The sequence below is a fragment of the Lepisosteus platostomus genome, chromosome 23 (genome assembly GCF_059453375.1).
Source record: "Lepisosteus platostomus isolate fLepPlt1 chromosome 23, fLepPlt1.hap1, whole genome shotgun sequence".
In the NCBI taxonomy this organism is placed as follows: Eukaryota; Metazoa; Chordata; class Actinopteri; order Semionotiformes; family Lepisosteidae; genus Lepisosteus; species Lepisosteus platostomus.
This window is the reverse complement of record NC_142633.1, coordinates 4,990,392-5,010,687: the sequence shown is the minus strand read 5'-3', so window position 1 is coordinate 5,010,687 and position 20,296 is coordinate 4,990,392. Positions and strand designations below refer to the sequence as shown.

At 41.5% G+C, this 20,296-nt stretch overlaps 1 protein-coding gene and 1 pseudogene across 1 annotated transcript; one reads left to right on the top strand and one right to left on the bottom strand.

The window, feature by feature from the left end:
• Positions 1-732: 732 nt before the first annotated feature.
• Positions 733-20,044, top strand: LOC148641884 (up-regulator of cell proliferation). The gene is made up of 3 exons (XM_088616874.1): positions 733-1,071; positions 9,045-9,155; positions 12,534-20,044. The coding sequence occupies exons 2-3, from the start codon at positions 9,134-9,136 to the stop codon at positions 17,270-17,272; spliced, it is 4,761 nt and encodes a 1,586-aa protein (XP_088473000.1). The 5' UTR covers positions 733-1,071; positions 9,045-9,133; the 3' UTR covers positions 17,273-20,044.
• LOC148641885 (uncharacterized) lies at positions 4,123-7,237 on the bottom strand (annotated as a pseudogene).
• Positions 20,045-20,296: the final 252 nt, after the last annotated feature.

The following is a 20,296-nucleotide window of genomic DNA, read 5'->3' as shown; positions in this document are numbered from 1 at the left end:
AAAATATAATTTCTTCTGTGGATAGTACTGTGAATTAATGGGATTCAATTCCAAGTTGTTTTTGGAAATGTGAACTTGTAATAATGTTTAAAGAAAATCTGGATATTTTCACTGAGATGAAAAATGGATCTCAGCTTATCAGGCTGTAATTAGAAGTCTTATCAACTCTTATCTTCAGTCTTACGGGAATTCTTATCAGTCAGTCTGAAAGGGAGCTGTTTACTGGAATACCAAAGTGATCAATTAGTCCCACACATGACAACATCATGACCTGGGAACACCTGAATCATTTTAACTTTCCTACTTTTAAGATATATAATCTTCTACTACATTTCATGTGACGAAAGATATAAGAGGTGAAGAAAGGGTTAACTGATTCTTTTCTGCACAAGGACTGGACTTCTTGTGACACAAGGCATTCCAGGAAAGGGGAATAACTGATATGGATTCCAGATGCCAGCTAGAACCGCCCCCCCAAGGAAGGAAACCTAAAACTGAGCATTAAGAGTGGTCAAAGCCTGGGAGACTGTCTGAACACCGTGACCTCTCCCCATGACCATGGTAATGAGCTACATCAGAAGTGGCTGAAAAGTGCTATATAAACAGGAAGTTTTGTACCGGTACTTTGAACAATACTTATTGTTACTTGCTATAATTAGACTGCCCTGACCCCACCTCTGAAGTGTGAGGATTAAGCCAGGGGTGTAGAGGGGTGGTGGGAGAACTACGAGAAAGATGCACAGTGGAAAATCCTGTGTATGAGACTTGTGTGTTCAGGGAAGGGAAAGTGTACGAGATTAGGATCTACTTTTGTTATAATCCCATACAAACTGAGTTTAACTGATAAACACCCTTCTTAGAAAAGCAATTTCTTTTCTGTAGGTGTGTATTTTGGAATCGGTTAACATGAATAATCATGAAGGGAATGAGGAAATAATGCTTTTTTTTCTCAAGATAACACCACAGTTAATAATCATTCAAGAGAGAGACTGCACCTGCACACTCACATGAGCAGAAGCATTCAGGGAGTGTCCACATTCAAGGATAATGCTGAGAATTCACATATTAAAGGTAAGCTTTTTAGTCAACTTTAAAAGAAAACATTACTATTAAGAAATCCTGTGTAATATATTGATTCAGTTTGAGGTAGGACTAGGGTCTTGGTTAGGGCTCTGCAATTGCAACTGTAGAGTTGTGAATTTGAATCCCATGTGAAACACAGCTGTTTTAATTCACTGTTTTAATTGAAGTAGGTAATTGACCTGAATTGTTCCAGTAAAATTCCTAGCTCTACAAATAGGAGCAAAGGCAAGTTGCTTTGAATAAGAACATCAGCTGAGTAAATATAAAACTAAATATATGAAATACTTTCAAGAGAAAATGAACCTAAAATGGAATGTATTTAGAATGTTTGCTTTCACCTTTCCAAGCCAGACATCTTGGAAGCTATAGCTTATTGGATTATTAAACACCTGGACCTCAACAGAAGAGAAATATAAAGAAACATGCTACACATTTTCTACATATATACTCACATAATAGCATTTATATATAGCAATTTACACTTATTTCCAATGAGCACTTTTTTGGCTTTTACATTTTGTTTTATGGAGATATACAATGTAAGTAAACAAACCAATAGAACCTGCGGCAAAGGTAAACGTCTGCAAATTATGTTTGGGAGAGGAGTTAAGGGCTCCTCACACTTTAATATGATCAAACGTACAGTTGCAACTGAAGGGAGGATTTTTGTCCCATTTTGCTCATTTGGTAATTCGGCATTTTAAATTAATTTGAATTTTATATCTTGTTAAAGGATGTCAGAGTTTGGGCTTTAAACACTGAGACATTAAGAAAACTGTAACCTCATCTTTTTGTGTGAAGGAGAGTTTTTTTTCAGTCCTAACTGAACCTCCTTTGATTTTCTTGTGCCCACTCACTACAGAGCTTGAAAAAGTTACTGCTGTCTGTACCCCTTGCTACTGTATGTCACGTACGCTGTATTTGGATCCAATCTCTGCTTGATCTCATTTGTTTTAAAATGATTTAGCTGCTTTAACATGCAGTATGTGTGATGATCTCTGCTCTTTTCTGTCAATTCCTGCTGGTGGTATTCATGGGTGGGATATAAAGGCAGCAAAGAGGTGGAGAGCGTCTCATTTTGAGAGACTGGATGGAGATGATGTTGGACAATCTGATGCTTATGTGAAGGGGTCAGTGCAAAACCTATCCATGCTGGCATGATCTGAAGCCATGTAATGCAGTGGAAAAATACAGCACTTATTCCCCATCTAAAACTTCCCCTTTCCTTAGGACAAGAAGGATTACAACATAAAGACAAAAGAGGAAGCTCCAGTACATATTTTGCAAAGATTAACAGTTGCATTCGGCTAATTTGGTAATCTAGACAGTACATTCTGTTGTGAGAAACAACTGTTTTATGACAATCTGCACTTAGCACAGCAGTTACACCCTGGTTATATATTTTCAAAGACTCCTTACATTTTAAGAATCAATTTACCTATTAGATTCCCATTTCAATTCCCTCCTTTTTATTCTTAAAATGTTTAAAAGTTAGATCCTTTATATGGATCCCCAGGAGGTTCCCATTCTTCGGATTCTTGTGTTCTTAACAGAATATACTGATGCGTAAACATACTTATTACCATATTGCGAAGCATTGGAATAATATATGTCATACAGCAACATAATAACAGGAATGGAAGTATTGTAGCCACTATAACCGGTGCCAGCAACTTAAAGAAAAACATTCTCCATGGCCCAAACAGTGACTCTAACCAGGAGAAGAAAGCAGGGGATCTTTAATTCCTTTCTCTGTTTTCTTTAAGTGCTTTCAGGTGGTGGATAGCAAGAGTAAAGTTCCCATGATCATCATCATTAGCAGGAACATATGTACAACAGGAGTCTCCTATTAGTGCACAGACTTCTCCAGAGGCTGCATTTTGGAGGTCTAAAACGAATCTATTCTGAAGCTCCATTAGTCGGACTCCTCTTAATTCTTGTTTGATTGCGTCTAAGCCTTCCAGCATGATATTATTAAAAGAGTACATTTCATAGCGAGTGATTTGTAACCAGTGGGCATTAGCTATAGACTGAATACTTAATCCTGAAGAAACTTAGTATTTCATTTCAGCTGTAGTAAATAGTCTATAGTCATTTGGTATATCAGACATATCCGGGCCATATCTGTCAGCCCAACTGAGAGCGCGTTTGACCCTTGGATTCCTCTGAAGGGGCTTCTCTAAATTTAATAAGTGAGAGTTTACTGGATCCAAGAGAATGGGGTGATGGAGAGTGACTAGAGCACACACTCCTCTCCACTGGGAAGGAAGGCTTTCATAACCGTTCGCACCGCATTGCCAATACCAATCCATTAAAACCAGAGTACCGTCAGATAAAGTATGGTTCATAACCGTGGTGTTACAGCCTCCTGTTCTTCCTAATGAGGGGCCACAGCCTTTGTTTTTGTAGCAATAAGGGTGAGAAATCATTGAGGACAGGTGGACTACTATTTCAACAGGAGAATCAGTTCAGGTAATATGATATTTTAGGTAATCCCATAAGCTAGGACATTCTGATCGGTCACCACCAACATTGGAGTGAATAGCAAAATTCCCTGCTGAATCGCTGGGTGTGACGAAGTCCAATGCTACTGTAGTAGATCTCTTTATCTTCTGGCCTTTTAAATATGAACGCCCCTTGGAGTAATTTAAAGACATTATGGTGAAGGTAGGAAAATGTTTAGGGTTTGGCTTTGGAAATCCTGCCACTAGACTTTCATTCATCCTGCCACTAGACATTCAGAGATGAGACTAACAACCGGTCGGGGAACAAGTCATGTGGGTGAGGCTGTAGAATGAGGCATTATGGTGCATATGTAACAAGATACATTCAATTTCTTTGATTTAACAGTATGATTCATATATTTATACCACAAATTATTCATATCCCCATCATAATCAGTCTCATTCAGCCAGTCTGCACACGAAGGGACTTTGCATTTAGTTTTTTCTTCTTTCGGAGTGGTGACAGGCTTCCACATAAAAAGAGCTGTGCACAGCAGTCCCAAACAGGTGAGTCCCGTCCGTCCTCGTGGAGAAATCACTTCTGCATTCCTCCTAGTTTGCTCGTGAGCTTTTTACAGTGGGATGAGTGGATCCAAGGCACCCTCTCAGCGACCTTCATGGCGGAAGCAGTAGTCAGCAACACCTGATAAGGTCCCCTCCACCTGGGTGAACACCACTTCTTCCTTTTGAAGTCTTTCACCAGAATCCAGTCTCCTGTCTGGAGGGGATGGCAGCAATCCTGGCCAGGTGCAGACAGCGCAGCTTTAACCTGTTTATGAATATCACTAACAAGTTTAGACATTTTCCGGCAATATGCTACCAAACATTCGTCTAACCGGATGATGTCCGTGGCCTCTCCCTTCATTCCTGGGAGCCCTATTCTCATGTAACGTCCAGTAAGAACCTCGTGTGGTGAGAGCCCCGTAGTGGAATGTGGCCTGGCCCTTAAGTACATTAGCACCAATGGGAGGCACATCACCCAGTTCATTCTTGTTTCGGACATCATTTTGGTTAGTTTATTCTTTATGGTCCCATTTACTCGTTCCACCACTCCACCACTTTGGGGGTGGTACAAAAAATGCTGTTTTAAATCAATGCCCAGGCCCAGGCAGCTTTCAACACACTATTTGACAAAGACGCCTACGTCTTGCCAGCGAAATCCTGATGCTTTAGCAAGGGAAACATGAGGGTGCGTTCCTGCTCGATAAAGTGTTTTCTGTTAAGGCAATAGCTAGTGCTGCAAAGTCTGTCGAGATTAAATACCCATTGCCTGTTAACCTATCACTACACTGTCCGACACGGAACCACGCCGTCTCAAATTCTTCAGCTGGACCTCCAAAGCTAGCCTCCGCAGTACAATGTAAATTACTCACATCTTGAAAATCACCAAGGCCTGACCACAGTATTTTAACATCCTGTAAAAGGAGTTGTGGTGTTTGTTCATCATCCTGCACTAAGTCCCAACTGTAGAAGTAGTCAGGGACTGTGGTGCGTGGCAAGCAGTCTTCATTGCGGGTTAGCTCAAGCCCCTGTTCTGAACAGACGATGCTGAGGCCCATTTTGCGGAGTAAAACAAATTAACAGGGCACTCTTTAGAAAGGAGGAACGAGTGGTTACCAGGCCCAAATCCATTCTGCTGGCATTCCACTGTTAGGGGTGTAGTAAAATAAGACTTTGTGGGATGTCCTGTTACTCCTACTGTTAAAATGGACTTTGAGGAAGGTTTGAACCTATGGATATTGTCCCTGAGCAATGAGTGTGTGGCTCCGGTATCTACTAAAAATTCATAAGGGTCTCCATTTATGTGTAAAGCAACCTTGGGTAACTGGGACGGAGGGGAGAGGGCAGGTAAGATAAAAGTCTCTGTGCCCTTAGGGCCTACCTCAGCTTGCGATGAAAGTCTGTCCTTTTGCTCCCTCTGCCAGGGTGAGCTCACGGTTACCCCGGCTGGAGGGGGTGGATCCCAGTTGTCGTCGTCGTTTTTTCCTTCAGCTGCATCTTGTTCGGGGCAGTCATGAGCCCAGTGTCCCACTCGCCCGCACTTGAAGCAAGCCTGGGAGTCCCCTCTCGGGCCTCTGCCTCTTCCTCTTCGTCCTTCACGGCCGCGCAGCCCTCGCCCTTGGCCTCTACTGTGGTTACCCTGGTAAAACTGCAGTTGAGCCATTTGCAGTTGGTAAAATTGATGACTGTCCTTTCGGGTTTTTCGCACTCTTTTGTCTGTGAGCTGTCATTCAGTGTGATAAGCATGACGACATACTTCTGTTAATCGGGCGGTGTCCCAACCGACACAGGTAGTTTTTACCATGCCGCCTATCTCGGGAAGCAGTCTCTCTACAAAAAGGTTAGTGAGTTGGGTTTCATAAACTGACCCTTCCCCTCCTGCTAGGGGTTCAGGCAGGCCACTAAGATTACTGAAAAGAGGAGTCAGTCTCTCCAAAAAGTCATTGCAGGTTTCCCCGGGTTTCGGCTTAATTTGCAGCAGCACCACCCAATCCACTTTCCCCGGATATCTTGCCTCTATTCTGCGACATATGCCATTGAGCTGGTTCTGGTAGCCACTGTCAGCATCACCGCTGTATGGGTAATCGGGGCTAAAGGCATCTCGCACATCGCCTTAATCAAGCTTTAAAGTCTTTTGAAAAATAGTCTCTTGCTCTCCGCTCGTGGGTCTACACTGTGCTATCAGGGCTGTCGTATACTTGCGCCCATTGGTTTTGGGGTTTTGTAGTTCCCTAATGACTGCTGCCATCTCAGTCAGTTTCCATGGGCAGAAAATGAGGACGGTAGGTTCCTCATCATCACCAGTGTGGGGATTAGGACATTCACTCGCTGGCGTGTGAGGCACCCTCTCATCCTCATCTGAAGACGAGTGGGGAAGTGGAACGGTGGAGGGGTCCGTGGAGCGACCCCCACCATACTGTACCCCTCCTCTGGTGTGGGGTGGAGAGAGCACCCTGCCAGGATCACCCTTTCCCCCATTACGTCGCCTATTATCTCCCCCGTATGGTGGAGGTGGCGGGGGGGTCAATCACAGGAGCAGTAGCTACTGCAGTACAATCCAATTCGGGGTATACTTTAGTAGTACTCAACATCATCTGTTCAGGCTTCTCACCCCATGGTGGTCTATGTCGTCTAGCACAGTCATCCCACACACTTACACATTTTTGCATATACTCATAATTCCACACTGGATCTCCCTCTGGGTTAGGCGGATCTGTCATTTCGTGTATTAATCGTATGGCCTATGGCTGAAAACTACCATCACGGGGCCATCGTTCACTTATCCATCCTGACATATCGTCAGTAAAAGGTTGACAATATACTAACCCATATTCTCTCCCCACTATGTTCATGGGTGTTTCTGTCTTTTTTCCACTGTTGCCCAGTTTAATTTGTCTGTCTCTAACCTGCGCCTCAGTTTTCCACAGCTCAAAACCCTTCCAGTCGACTTTCTTGTTTCCCTTTTTCTCCTTTTCTTTAAACTGTTCTTCTAGTTGTTGTACCTGTCTGGTGCTAAAACTACCATTTTCTGGAAAACCTAACTTACTCCATAATGGAAGACACTTTATTCCTACTTCCCCAAACTTATCGTACATGTATTTCGCTGGACCACTCGGTCCCGTTTTTGTCTTTGAATTTTCATTTCCCATCTCCCCAATTACTTGAAAGCCTTACTTAAAACCTAATCACATTAACTACCCCGCAGGGCACTAACCACACGTCTGCGTTAAGATAAGTTCTTTTCATGAGTGCCGGACTCATCAAACTCACGTGAGAACACCTTTGTCGGCCTCCTATCCCTCTGCAACAAAACTGCAGGAAACACTCTCAACCATCTTTTTACTTTTTGACCACCCATTTACTCAAGCCCCAGGCTTATAATGAGATCACCTCTATGGTTTGGAAAAAAAGATTTGTTAAAAGGATCACTTACTGACCTCAGACTGCCGTGAATTCTCCAGACACTCTCTAAGCAGTTTATCCCCCGAGATTCGTCCAATTTGCTAAAATTGCAGCCGTCCGCACTCAGGTTTGTGATCCCATCCTCATCGCCAAAATTGTCATGGAAAATATACCTATCAAGGAAGCCACGAGAGAGCTCTCACCTGAGTAAGGTCTTTATATCAATATTGAAAATATTGTCTTCCTTGATAGGTATATTTTCAATGACACTACAGTACTACAGGTGCTGCATTGGTCCACTGTTGTAAAGTGACAATTGAGATCTCGAGCAAATCCTTTAGTTTACATGGCAACCAGAATGAAGTTTCTCTTGTCACACTGTTGGGTTCATTCTGTGTGAGAGCAGTCAAACCTCGTAAAAACAGTAAACCAGTCTGTGCAAGTGACATATGCTACAAATACTTCAGTAGGCACTAATGAAAAGTCTTGCCATTTTTACTTTACATGTCTGCTTAAGCTTCATAAAAGCCTTACAATTTACCATTCTCTAGAAGTGATTGTTTTGGTAAATCAGAGGTTTCATGTCTGATTTAGGCTCCTTAGATTCAGATCTAAGCCTGATGTAGGTGCTGACATACTATAGGTAGAAAACCATTTAAATTAGCAGAGGAAAAACATAGGGGGAGTGTCAAGCACAGAAAATCATTGTGCTAAATGACATTTAACATTAATAAGATAAATTCATACTGGTATGGAAAACATACAATATAAATATTATAATGTCCACTGCTTAAGGTGGAACTCTGCTGGAGTCTGTGGGTCATAAGGTGAACCTATTGTAAGAGCAGGCAATGGTGATCAGATAAAACACCATCCAGGTCATGGTCTAGCAAAGAGGACAGATCCAGAAAGACATGGTAGTGAAGCACAAGAAAAGTCCAAACCTAAGGTTGGCAGGATTGAAACTGAATAAACACAGAAGACTGTATCATGTGATTGGGAAACAAAGCCAAAACCATTAACAGAGTGATATGCACTGCCAGGTCAGACCCTAAATAGAATAGCCTGCATCACCAGGAGATGGGGATGATTACCCACAGGTGAAGCAAGCTCCCTGTCTAAGTGCATATCCACAGCAACTGGCACTGAGTGACAGATGGAAGAGGTGTGGCCAGCAGTACTCCACAGCACTCCAGTGAGGGTGGAGGGTGGGCATGACACATATCAGGGATTGAGCTGGAAGCTACTAACAAAAGAGACTGGATTAACTACTGTATGTGGATTTTTCTGTTTCCATTTCTATTTGTCAAGACAAAGTGTGGAAGTACTGGTAAGACCTCATCTAGAATATTGTGTTCAGTTTTGGTCATCACACTACAAGAAGGATGTTAGATTTCAAAGAACAAATATAATGATGGTTAAGGTCACTATATCTTTTATCGACAGTCTTGATGTCTTTGCAGAAACTGATCATCGACAACATTAAGCTACTAGTGACTAAATAAGAAAGATAAGTTAAAAATGAGAAGAGATGATTTGACTTATGTTTTTCAGATAGACTTTTTCTCAGACTAAGACACTGAAGAAAGCACCAAAGTCACTGTTGCCAGCTGACGCCAAGGATTCTTCCAAATCTCTTCATCATGGCAGCTGCACACACCAAAGGTGAGAATTCTTGGAAATGAAGGTTTTGCTGTTGAAAGGTTGTCAGGCTATTCTTCCCATACACAACAGAAAAAAACCGTTGTAGACTCATCCATCCTTCTATCCATTTAATAACTGCTTTATCGGTACAGGGACACCAGAGTCTAACCCAGAGGTTATGTGATAGATTTATGACCCTGTTGCAGCACACACACAGATAAACATACACTCATACCAGCCAATTAATGTATGCCTTTGACAGTGGAAGGAAACTGGAGCACTGGATGAAACCCACACAATCTTTGGAAGAACATAAAACTCCACACAGATAGCACCCCAGGAATCGAATCATGCCAGCATGCTGAGCTGCCCACATTGTAGAGTGCCTTGCAAAAGAATTTACCCCCTTCCAAAGATGTCCCTTTGTCTTGAATGATAAAGGATGTATATACAATCTCTTAAAATTAATATTTGATCAAATCTAAAATAAATATGTTTGATCAAAATGTTAAGAAAAACTGCAAAACACAAAAACTAATGTTTTTGATAAAAACTTAAATTAATATATTTGATCAAAATGTTATGCATACTTATGCAAATAATATTGAAGTTCTTTTATTTTTAACGCTGTTAATTTAAAATCTAATATTTAACATCTCACTCATAAAAGTGTTCAGTTTTAACTTCCAGGTTCCAATTAAAATATTCACTTAAACACATCAAAGCATTATTCATAATTTATCAAAGAAGGGGTTGAGTAGAGATTGAATACTTTTACAAGACTTTATATACAAAGACCTTTATTTAGGAATTTAGGAACAGGTAAAGGTTTATTTCATGCTGAAAAAAGAAGAAAGGAAACACAATATTTCCAAGTGTGACACTTCTTCCTCTGACACCTGAAGAAGCCTCCACAGCCAAAACGTTGTGTTTCCTTTCTTCTCTTTACAGAATAAAATAAACTTTTACTTGTTCCTTCGTAGCCGATGCATGCTGACACAGCTACCTACGACTATAAAAGTTGTTGAGAAATAGGTATTGAAATAAAATAACAGTTTTAAAAACAGTATAAACATATTTTCATATATGTTTTGGACACACACCTAATGTGTTCGCATATTTGAAACACTTTCGCAAACTGTACATTTTCTGCATTGAATGTTACTGTGGAAAATGATTACAAAAAGAATTTTTCTATAGTATACTTTGCATCAAAAGAAACATATCACTCTAATGATGAAAGTATGCTTTATAAAAAATATATCATTATCATTTCATCAATATATCATTAGTCTATTTTGTGATTGTTTTCACAATGCCAGTTCCACTCCATCAGAAACACAAGGTCCTGTAGTTCCTACAAGACAACATCTGCAACCTGATGCAGAGAACGCACTGCAGCTTGTAACACTCCCGTCAGGAACCACACATGCTGCTAGCGTGTGACTTTCACAGTAGACGTCTTCTTCTGATGAACTCTGTTGATGTCAAATGATAATCAGTATAATGCCTTCACTTAGGTCAAGTCTAAATAAAATATAAATTATCATTCTAAAAGATTGTCATCCCCCTGATAACCATGCATTTGTAACAGTTCTAAGTGATATGTTTGCTCTGTATCAGCTTCTTCTGTGGCTTCAGACTGAATTTAGTGACAGAGCAGTACTTTAGTACTGGCATCTAATTTGTGAGGCATTTAATTTTTGAGGAACAAATATAAAATTTAGGCTAAAAAAGGTGCCTTAAAGGGGATCTTTAAAATAGGCATGGCCAGGAATACAAACAAACACATCTGTAAGGTAAAAACAAACTTTGCTTTTTTATTTACACTGCAGGAATCATAATATAAAATAGAAACCAAAAGCCAAAATTAATTTTTTGATCTACTGACCGACTTCCTCATTACCTCCCAAAAAACAACCAGGCAGCTAAGCTGTATACTGGCTTCTTAAACTTTTCTTAAACACAAGACTCTCTCTAGGACTATCATAAAACTCTTCCAAAGTTCCCACAACTTACAGACTCCAAAGGTTCAAGGTTTGTCACTTAATACACCCTCTCATGAATTTTCAAGCAGAGAATCTACCCTTTGTACCCAGGCAGCAGATAGACCAACTCTGGAAGTATCTCCTTCCTGTTCTTTAAACTATATCCTCACCAGCTGTCTTCCACTAACGGATCCGGTGACTGAGGTTTGCAGCTAATTCCTCTCAGCACTCCGGGAAATGTAGTTCAGACAAGGAAATCCATCTTGTCTGAACCTTACTGAGAGCTGAAAGACACATCTATAGTTTGTAGATAAGATAAGATCACTTTATTGGCCAAATACAATTTCTTGTATTAGGCATTTTTGCATATTATTATATATCATATTACTCTCCATGAGACACACAGACAGGGAGAGAAGCTTGAGGTCAGAGTGCAGGGTCAGCCATTTCTATGGCACACCTGGAGCAGTTGGGGTTAAGGGTCTTGCTCAGGGGCCCAACAGAGTATGATTCCTCTGCCAGCTGCTGGACTTGAACCAGCAACCTTCCAGCCACAGAGCCACCGCACCACCAGCCAGTATACAGCTTAGCTGCCTGGTTGTTTTTTGGGAGGTAATGAGGAAGTCTGTCAGTAGCCCAAAAAAGTAAATTTCACTTTTCTTTTGGTTTCTATTTTATATTATGATTCCTGCAGTGTTAAAAAAAAAGCAAAGTTTGTTTTTACCTTACAGCTGGTCAGTATTCCTGGACAAGCCTATTTTAAAGATCCCCTTTAAGGCACCCCACCCTCAAGTACTGTATACCTTGTACAGGTATATTAGTGTTTAGAGGAAACCCCGACCCAGGCAAATGTGGAAGAGGCCACAATAAAACTGGGTGAGTACGAAAAGTAGGAATAATCGACCACAGCAGGTAATGGAACTAAAAGTAAAGACTAAACTTTTTTAAGCCTAAATTTTATATTTGTTCCTCAGAAAATAATTAAGGTTAATTCTACACTGAACAGTGGAAAGAAAGGACACAATGTTAAGGTCTTCTGCGTGTGTGCTGCACTGTCACAGTTCCTCACTTGAACCTTTAGTAACATGTACGACTGTTTGGATGTATGATGACACAATAAAAGCATATAATAAACTGTATATATAGCATTTGTAGACAGCACACTTGATAAGCTCTGAGAATGTAAAAAAGCTTTTAAATGGCAAGCTGAAATTTAGAGAAATACAAATACTGCATAAAAGCCCCTTGCTGGAAAAGATGTGCAGTTTATGTCTGTTAGGTGTTCATTGTTTCTAAAAAAACATTCCATCCATCTGTTTAGAGTTTGCACTGGGTAACTTCAAATGGTATTTATAGTGTGAGACTTGGTGAATATGAATGTGGATTTCTTATTCTCTTCTTCAAATTGTAGTGGATTGTCTGGAGGAACTGTTGTGCAAGTTGGGACTGGAACAACTCTATCCAGGCAAGCTGACTCTCAGTTCTATGTTGGAGATCAGCCGAGAAAGCATAACTGATGAACAAATGCCTTCACTCAGGACTCTGCCATGGCTCTTTCTGAAGAGGTTAATGATGATCAATGCAGATGCAAGATGTATTTCATTCAACAATGAGGAAGCAGACATACAGAAGATAGTGGAGAATTTTGAGAGCATGAAGAGCATTGTCAACCTCTACAATGAAGAGAGTGCTGATGAAAATCTTGTGAATCCTCTGGACGTCATCACAGCTCTCTTCCTCTGTGCAGACAGCTTCCTCCGTCAGGAGATGATGCTGAAGATGTCCATGTGTCAGTTTGCTTTGCCTCTCCTGTTGCCTAAAGGTCATGGTAACCAGTGTACCTTAATGCTGTGGGCCCTACAGGATATCCTGAAGGAGTGGAGACCCCATTATTTGGCTGAAACTAGGGGGTTTGAAGAAGACAACATTGTCCATGCTGAGATGCCTCTCATCTCTTTCGTCAGGCTGAGAGACTGCAGTTTCTCCAAGTCGCAGGTTCTCAATCAAGTGTTCAGCAATCCTCAGCAGTTCCACAACTTCTTCATGCACAGGGGCATGGAGTGTGGGGACATTCCCAGGACAGTCTCCAGTGGCTTGGTGGAGATCTTCTGGTACCTCCCCTGTGGGAACAAAAACCTTGACATCTTCCCAGGTCCTGTGGCCATCACCAACTTGCGAGGTGATATCTGTAGCTTTCAAACACAGTTCACCTTTCTTATGCAAACATCATCAGCTGTTTTTGTTTTTTTGGACAGAATGCAGGAGGCGGAGTACAATTTCATGGCATCTTTAAATACTATCTCAACTGAGCTGTTTCTGGTGATTAATTCTGAAGGAGTGAAGAAGAAGATGGATTCTGATGCAATAACAAATATAGTGAAAGCACTTAAATTAGAACCAAAAAATATGTTAATTAAAACACAAAGAGTGAATGAAGCCAAGTTTGCTAATATGCTAAGTGCAGCCATTAAAAGAGTCATGCAAAGTAACTGCAAAAAATTTAATTTGCAAAGCATATCAGCTAAAGCACAGGACTTGGGCATCTCACTTGATGAAGTTCATGATAGTGTATCATGCAGTATTGCAAAAACAAGAGCTGAAGAAATCATCAAAGGGATTGGGGTGCGTGTTATAACAGAGTACAAGGCAAAATATTTGCCTCTTCAGGGTGAGCTATGGAGGAGACTGGCAAAACTGGAGAAAGAGGAGTGCAGACTCAAGAACTCGGGAGACCAGAGATTGGAGGAGTATAAATCTCAGTTAAAGGATGAGAAACAGCGCATTAGAGAAGACCAGAGCAAGTACAAAGTGACAAGACCAATGTGGAGCTTCATTGATGCTGTGTCAGCCCCAGACAGAACAGAGAGAATCTTCTTTCTGAAGTGGCTGAGGATTAAGCTGGATATGTTTTCGCGCAAACGCATTTCTGTCCTGCGCCACAGATACAATGAGCAGTGCAACAGTGCAGCCCAAGACAGGAAAGCCATTGCAGAGTTGGACCAACAACTCCTTGACAGCTCTCTGGGGATTGAGCATTACATGAGGGAGATGGGCCAGATCTATGAGGCTTCCCTTTGTGGCTCAGATACTAAATCTCCACAAGTACTCCATCTCCCTAGTCTGGCTGCTGACCTCCTTCTAGATGGCTTCCCACTGGAGCTTGTGGATGGAGATGCATCCAACATCCCAGTGAAGTGGGTGAGTGATGTTCTGATGCAGCTCCACAAGAAGGCTGGTGAATGTAGCCGGCTTTTAGTGGTAGCTGTGCTTGGGGTCCAGAGTACAGGCAAATCCACGTTATTGAACACCATGTTTGGGGCCAACTTCTCTGTCAGCAGTGGCAGGTGCACCAGGGGTGCCTTTATGCTGTTCCTCAGAGTAAAAGAGGAGCTAAAAGAGGAGCTGGGTTGTGATTTCGTACTGTTGATCGACACAGAGGGCCTAAAGTCCCCAGAGCTGGCTCAGCTGGAAGACAGCCATGAGCACGACAATGAACTGGCCACACTGGTGACAGGCCTCAGTGATGTCACCATTATTAACATTGCCATGGAGAACTCTACTGAAATGAAGGACATCCTGCAGATTGTGGTACATGCCTTCCTCAGGATGTCAGAGGTAGGCAAAAAGCCCAAGTGCCAATTCGTGCACCAGAATGTGCCTGGAGTGTCAGCACACAAGAAGAACATCACAGAAAGGAAGCAACTCCTTGAACTGCTGAATGAGATGACACAGATAGCAGCTGCTATGGAGAAGCAGCCTACAGTAAAAAAATTCACTGATGTGTTGGATTATGATGCTGATAAGAATAACTGGTACATCCCAGGGCTCTGGCATGGCACCCCCCCAATGGCACCAGTCAACACAGGGTACAGTGAAGCTGTGTATGAGTTCAAACAGAACCTGTTTGGAGTTCTAAAAAGCTGCAAAGATGAGAAACCTCCCTCCCAGATACCAGAGTTCCTGCTGTGGATGAGTAGCTTGTGGAAAGCTGTGAAATATGAGAATTTCATTTTCAGCTTCAGAAACACACTGGTGGCAGATGCTTATAACAACCTGTGTATTGAATATTCAAACTGGGAATGGTCTTTTCGAAAGCATATGTACTCTTGGCTGGCCAATGCAGAGGATCATATTTCTAACTTTCAGATGGATGGAAGTTCTGATGAGATTAGCAGTTTGGAAGTATTGCTGAGACGTTTGAAAATGGAGGCATCTTCAGAACTGACATCTGAAGAAAAGATGATGATGGATAAACTAAAGAAATATTACGGAAGAAAAGAAAGACACATCCCTCTGGTAGAGAAGTACAAGGCTGACTTTATAAACAGCATCAAATGTCTTCGAAAAGAAGTAGAGCATTCTTTGAATAACAAGTTGGAAAATGCTGTTGAGCTTTCAAAGGGAATGACAAAGGTGAAAGAGATTCATCATGAGCACACAGCCCTGGTTGAACAGAAGGTACTACAGTTGTTGGAGCATTGCAAGAACAGAAATATACCTCTGAGCAACCAGCAGCTCAAAGAAGAGTTTGAAAAGATGTGGAATGACACAGTATCTAAGCTGAATTTTCGAGGTCTGGAACGAAAAGATATTCATTCAATTGTGCTTCACCAGCTGAGACACAATTTAGACAGACGTGGAAGTTCAGTTAATGAGGAACTGAACAAGATTGAAAATTTAGCAGAATATGGAAACAAAAATTTTGAAGCTCGTGGCAGACATTTAAAAAAGAGGGAAAAAATTCGGAAAGTGTTTCTTAAAAATGATAAAAAAGCACAAGTTCAAAAAGTTGCAGACGCTATCTTTAAGGACTGCGAGCAATTTGTTTTAGAAAAAACACACAAACTGATGGATTTCAATGAGATATACATCCAAGAGTTGTTACAAAATATTGATGAATTCTTGAAAAAAAACACACATCTTCCAACGAACTCCAAGTTTGAGGTAGACCTAAAACTCTGCATTTGTGGCTTTGCTGCCCAGGCCTTCCATCAGATGCATGAGAACTTCCTCAGAGAAAAAGATCCTCGCAGACACCTTGAGAAGTTCAAAGCTCAGTACTGTTCAGATTTCCAGGACCTGTACAACAAGAAGGATCAGGATCAAAAGACAGCTCAAGACTTCACTGATCTGTGCCTCAGACCTGCGGTGGTAGAGTCCATCAGGAAGGCTCTGGGGATTGAACTTGTGGATAAGATCTTAGCCAGCAGCCAGTCTGTGCAGTACAGTTCACGGTACTTCTTTCAGTTCACCATTCTGAAAGAGCTGTTGGAGAAGAATAACTTTCGTGATTATGTTTCTTATATTCTAACATATGAGACTTATGTCAAGGACTGGATATTTAATCACATCATGGAACATTTTTCAAAAGAAGCTTCTGTTGTTGGTTTGAAAGTAAAATGCCTTGAGAACATAATGGCAAAGGTTGAAAGGGCTATAGAAATGGCAAGAAACCATCTTCCATCAAACTACAGTGAAAACCCTGCAGAGTTTCTTCAGCGTGTGTGCAGGGCCCTGGGCACAGACATAGTCATTCCACTGGATGCCATAAGAAGATTACAGCTTCACACCCCAACCAAGTGCGATCTCTTTGCACAGTGTCTCTTAGCTTCTGTGAAGGAATTGAAGGCAAGGCTACAAGCAGAATTCTCTGAAATATCAGATATTGAAGGGACCCTGGTGAACCTCCCTGTGAGACCCCAGGATGAGCTGTTTAAAAGGGTGTTTGGCTGTGGGGAACAGTGCCCCTTCTGTAAGGTTCCCTGTGAGGCTGGGGGAAGAGATCACAGAGAACACTATGCCTTGGTACATCGACCTCAAGGCCTTGGCTACAGTAAATATGTCTTTAATAACAAACTGGTGGAGACAATTTGCACATCTGAGATATGCAGTGAACACACATTTGAGAACATTGACACACAAGAGAAACCTCACCCATTTAACGATTACAAGGCTGTTTACCCAGACTGGAATATTCCCCCAGATATCAGCATAGAAGCCTCAGACTACTGGAAGTATGTGTTGGTGCAATACAATGAGTTATTTGCAGAGTGGTATAATGTGGTTCCAGCTGATTTCCCACAAGACTGGAGAAGTATTACCCAGCAAAAAGCCCTGGATAGTTTAAAGACATCTTTTAACATCAAATAACTGGACTGAAGTTCTTGTTCTTTGTGCCTTCTGTGAGCCACTGACGATCATCACTCTGCATCTACAGTATATAGGATTTCTGTTTTCAATTTCTTCTGGTAATGTCAATTAAAATTCCACTTCTTCTCATGATGTTTAACAATTTTCATTTGCCATTAAATATAAGTAAATAAACATATAAGAATATCATTTCAGGGTTTTGGACACATCATTGGAAAGTCATAGTTTCACATCTTGGGTGGGTCTGATAATGGACCCTTGAAGTGCGGCGAGGAAGCAGATTGCAACAACATCATGCCAGACTTTACAGGACACCTGGGTGCCCCGAGCTCGTGTCTGGTTGACCCAGTTCTACACACTGGTCATGAACTAAAGCACCATCCCAAAGATATGATGGAGAGCTAGGGTCATTGCCACACCTAAATCTGTAAAAGACCCCAATTTTCTGTAAAAGACCTGATTTCCCTCATCTCAGTGCCCTCCTTGAGAGCCTCATCCTCCATCGCACAACACCAGTTGTTGAAGAAGTTCTCAGTGTGGACCATGCTGGTTCACGCTCTCACCTTCACTGAAAATGATGTTCAGAAAAACCTGACAGGTGCTGTGTTCCATAACCTTCCATAACCTCCTGGCAGCCTATGACACACTCTGGAACTCTGTTAATTCATTCCTTACACTTATATAGCGCTTTTTTGGACACTCCATTCAAAGCGTTTTACAGGTAATGGGGATCCCCTCCACCACCACCAATGTGCAGCCCCAAATGGATGATGCAAAGGCACCCGTAGTGCAACAGTAAGCTCACCACACATCAGCTATCAGTGAGGAGGAGAACAAATTGATGAAGCCAGTTCATAAATTGGGATTATTAGGAGGCCATGATTGGTAAGGGCCAATGGGAAATTTGGCCAGGATGACCACAGAGTGTCAGGATCTTGGTTTTACGTGTCATCGGAAGAACGGCACCTTTTACAGTACAGTGTCCCCGTCACTATACTGTATACACTATACTAATCCCCCTGCTGGCCCCTCTAACACCTCTTTCAGCAGCAACCTTAGTTTCCTCTCCAGGTACTGGCCAGATGCACACCTGCAGAGCTTCAGTGGACTGCCAATGGTGTACTGCCGGAAGGTGATACGGCTGCTGTTCTTCTACTGAAGCTGTTGTGGGAGCTTTCATCCTGGGCTACCCAATAAATTTAACACTGCTGAGCAACATGCAATTCAGGGTTCACCTGGGACAGGGAACAAGTTCATGGAAGCAACAGACACACAGACTCCCCCAAGGATTGGTATCGGTTCCTACCCTGTTCAATCTGCACATAATTGACCTCCCAAAAACCAAATCCTGAAAGTTTATAAATGCTGATGACATCTGTCTGGCAACACAAGCCCCCTGTTTTGACGCCTCGGACCAGATCCTAAATGAGGGCCTAACACAACTTAGTACTTCAATACATGGCGACTCAAACCAAGCCCCACAAAAACAGAATCTAGTCTATTCCACCTCTACAGTGCACAAACTACAACAAAGCTCAACATTCAGATGAGCAATCTGAAACAGCAGCACCAGCCAAGGTGAAAACAATGAACAATCTGATCTCTGAACTTGGTGAAATATGGGGCACTGCCACTGCCACCCTCCAGACCTCATCCTGGGCACTGTCTTTCTTAGCAGCAGAATACTGCCCTCACTGTCTGGTCAAGATCATCAATAGGCATCCAGCTGAGTTCTACCATGAGCAACATCACTGGAGCCCTACACTCCACCCCACTCCCCTGACTCCCACCACACATCTGATGACTTGCAATCACCCAGGAAATGCTCACAAAGTTCCGAAATGCTGCTCACTTGCCCCTACATGGGGACATATTTAATACAAAGTCCACCTGGGCTCAAGAATGGGAATCCCTGGACCTAACAGTCACAGGCCCTATCCAACATCCCCCTGACCTTCTCTTCCCAGGACACTCTGTGTCTGTGTCCTGCCAGCCTCTACAGACGGGGAATCGATGTCTGTCTTCTTGTGGGATTTAGCAAACAATGCAGCTCATCCTAGATACCTGCCCACTCCACAGACTCAGTGGAGGTCTACTTACCCTCAACAGAGTGACCAGAATCTATCGCTGGGCTCAGGGACTTTGGATTCACTAAATAAATATAAAATTGTTCTGAATTTACAGTGACAGCTTTACTGACCACATTCAATACTAAATTAATACAAGTTTTAACTTATTTACAAAAAACGTGGTTGTTAATTGGAACTGCTGATGGTATGTATATATATTCATCAATGTTTTTTTCAGAGCTGTACTTCACCTTGAATAACATCACACATTATTAGAATGATATAATGCACAAATCTAAGCTCACAAAGAATTCCAATAATTTAATTTTTATCAAAAGAATTTATCTTTCAATTGTGATATACCCATTCATTGGGCAATTTATGATGCAATTAATAATGATTGGCTGATTTTTATGTTGTTTCTAATTGTCTAATTTCGACCTATAGCTTGCCAAAATATGAATATAAGTATGTACTAATAACTGTATAATTGAACTATATAAAAATCTTTAAATATTTAAAGATTGGCGTGAATTACCTAATCAATATGCATATATTTTATTTTTTTCTATAGATGCACTCAAGGTGAAGGCAGCTATGGTTCAATTAGTCTTATTCCTAAAACAGTGGATTGTCTGCCAGTTCCACATGGATTACTGCACATGATTTGGATTGACTTGAGCCAATAAATGATTAAACACAACCATATTTGCACAAGCTGATCTTTATTTCTTTCTGTTCTTTCACATTTTATTTTATTGGAAATAATAAAGAAAATGCATTTAGGAATTTTTATTGAGGCATTTGGCATAGAAAACCACTTGACTGAGGACAGACAAATTGAGGAATTTGTAACTTTTTGGGAAGTGATGTCATGGATTATGAGCTAGAGTAGCAGGGGAGAAGGAGAACCCATTATCCGTTATCCCCTTCCTATCCTTTGTTTCAGACTCTG